At 39.9% G+C, this 1,341-nt stretch overlaps 1 protein-coding gene across 1 annotated transcript; it reads left to right on the top strand.

Annotated features, from left to right (window-relative positions):
• Positions 1-614: 614 nt before the first annotated feature.
• Positions 615-1,106, top strand: LOC107865297. The gene has a single exon (XM_016711594.2). It carries the CDS (start codon positions 615-617, stop codon positions 1,104-1,106), a length of 492 nt encoding a protein of 163 aa, XP_016567080.2.
• The last annotated feature ends 235 nt before the right edge of the window (positions 1,107-1,341 follow it).

Raw genomic sequence — 1,341 nt, 5'->3', positions numbered from 1 at the left:
GCCAAAGATTCAAATGTTATCAACCACTAAAAGTTCAAGACCGAAGATATTTTGGCAAAAATCTTCAGTAGAGTTGAGGGTACGGACAAAATGGTCCGTGAGTTGAAGGATGAATTCTCTGTGCTCTCCCAAATGGTGGTGTCTCACTCTGCCTCCATCAAATAATTAGATACCCAAGTTGGAGAAATCTCCATGCAACTAAAATCAAGGGCTAGAGGTGGACTTTTGAATGACAATTGATAACCCAAAGAATGAAGCATAAGTCTTAGAAATTGTCACTAGAAGTGGAAAAGAACTTGACGATCCCTTTAGAGGAGATGTGAGTGAAAATATGACCAAAGCCCAAGAAAATGAGGTGACGCCTCAAAGAAGAGAGGCAAATGATGAGAAAGAGATAGATGAAAGTGATGAGAAAGTGGGCAAGTTGGAAAGCCGCAAGGAGAAGTAATGCTAACCATCCTTGTTCCTTCTCCATTCCCTCAATGGTTGCATAAAAAGCAAGAGAGTGACAAATTAAGAAAATTTATGACAAAACTTAGCAATCTTACAATAAATATCCCACTACACGAGGCAATCTAAGAGATTCTGGGATACGCTAAGTTAATGAAGAATTAATGTCCAAGAAGAAGCTTGTTGAGTGTGATACCATTAAGGTTAATCATAGGTGTAGTTCTACCATTGATAGAGAAGTTGCAGAAAAGAAAGATGACCCCAGAGCATTCACTATCACTTGCTCTATTGGGACTCATGAGTTTGCAAAAGCTCTTTGTAACCTTGGTATGAGCATAAACCTAATTCCCTTTGTCATCTATAAGCTTCTTGACTTGGAAACTCCTACACCGACCTTGATACAACTTTTCATGGTGGACCGATCCATAAAAAGGCCGGTGGGTATATTGTTTGAGGTCGCTGTAAAAGTGAAAAAAATCATTCTCCTGGCAGATTTCGTAGTATTGGATTGTGAGATGGACCAAGAGGTGCCTATCATTCTTGGTCATCCTTTCTTGGCCACTGGGAGAGCCATTATCTATCTAGAGCTGGGGGAGATGAAACTTCAGGTACAAGAAAATGAGTTCTCGTTCAAAATTTGCAAGTCAAAGAAGTAAACTGTGGAGCTCAAAGTAGTATCTGTAGTAGATATTGAAAATGAGAAAGTGAATGAAGAGGGGTTTGAGGACCACCACAATATTGAAAGAATAAAGACATTGTGCCACGACGATAACTAAGGCCTTCACTATTGAAAGAATAAAAACGTCGTGCCACGACGATAACTAAGGCGCTAGGCGGGAGGCAACCAACAAATACCACAAGAGTGTCTTGTATCCTTTTTGCTATGTTCTT

This window comes from Capsicum annuum, chromosome 3 (assembly GCF_002878395.1).
Source record: "Capsicum annuum cultivar UCD-10X-F1 chromosome 3, UCD10Xv1.1, whole genome shotgun sequence".
NCBI lineage: Eukaryota > Viridiplantae > Streptophyta > Magnoliopsida > Solanales > Solanaceae > Capsicum > Capsicum annuum.
The sequence above is the reverse complement of the archived record's forward strand: the minus strand, read 5'-3'. Positions and strand labels throughout refer to the sequence as shown.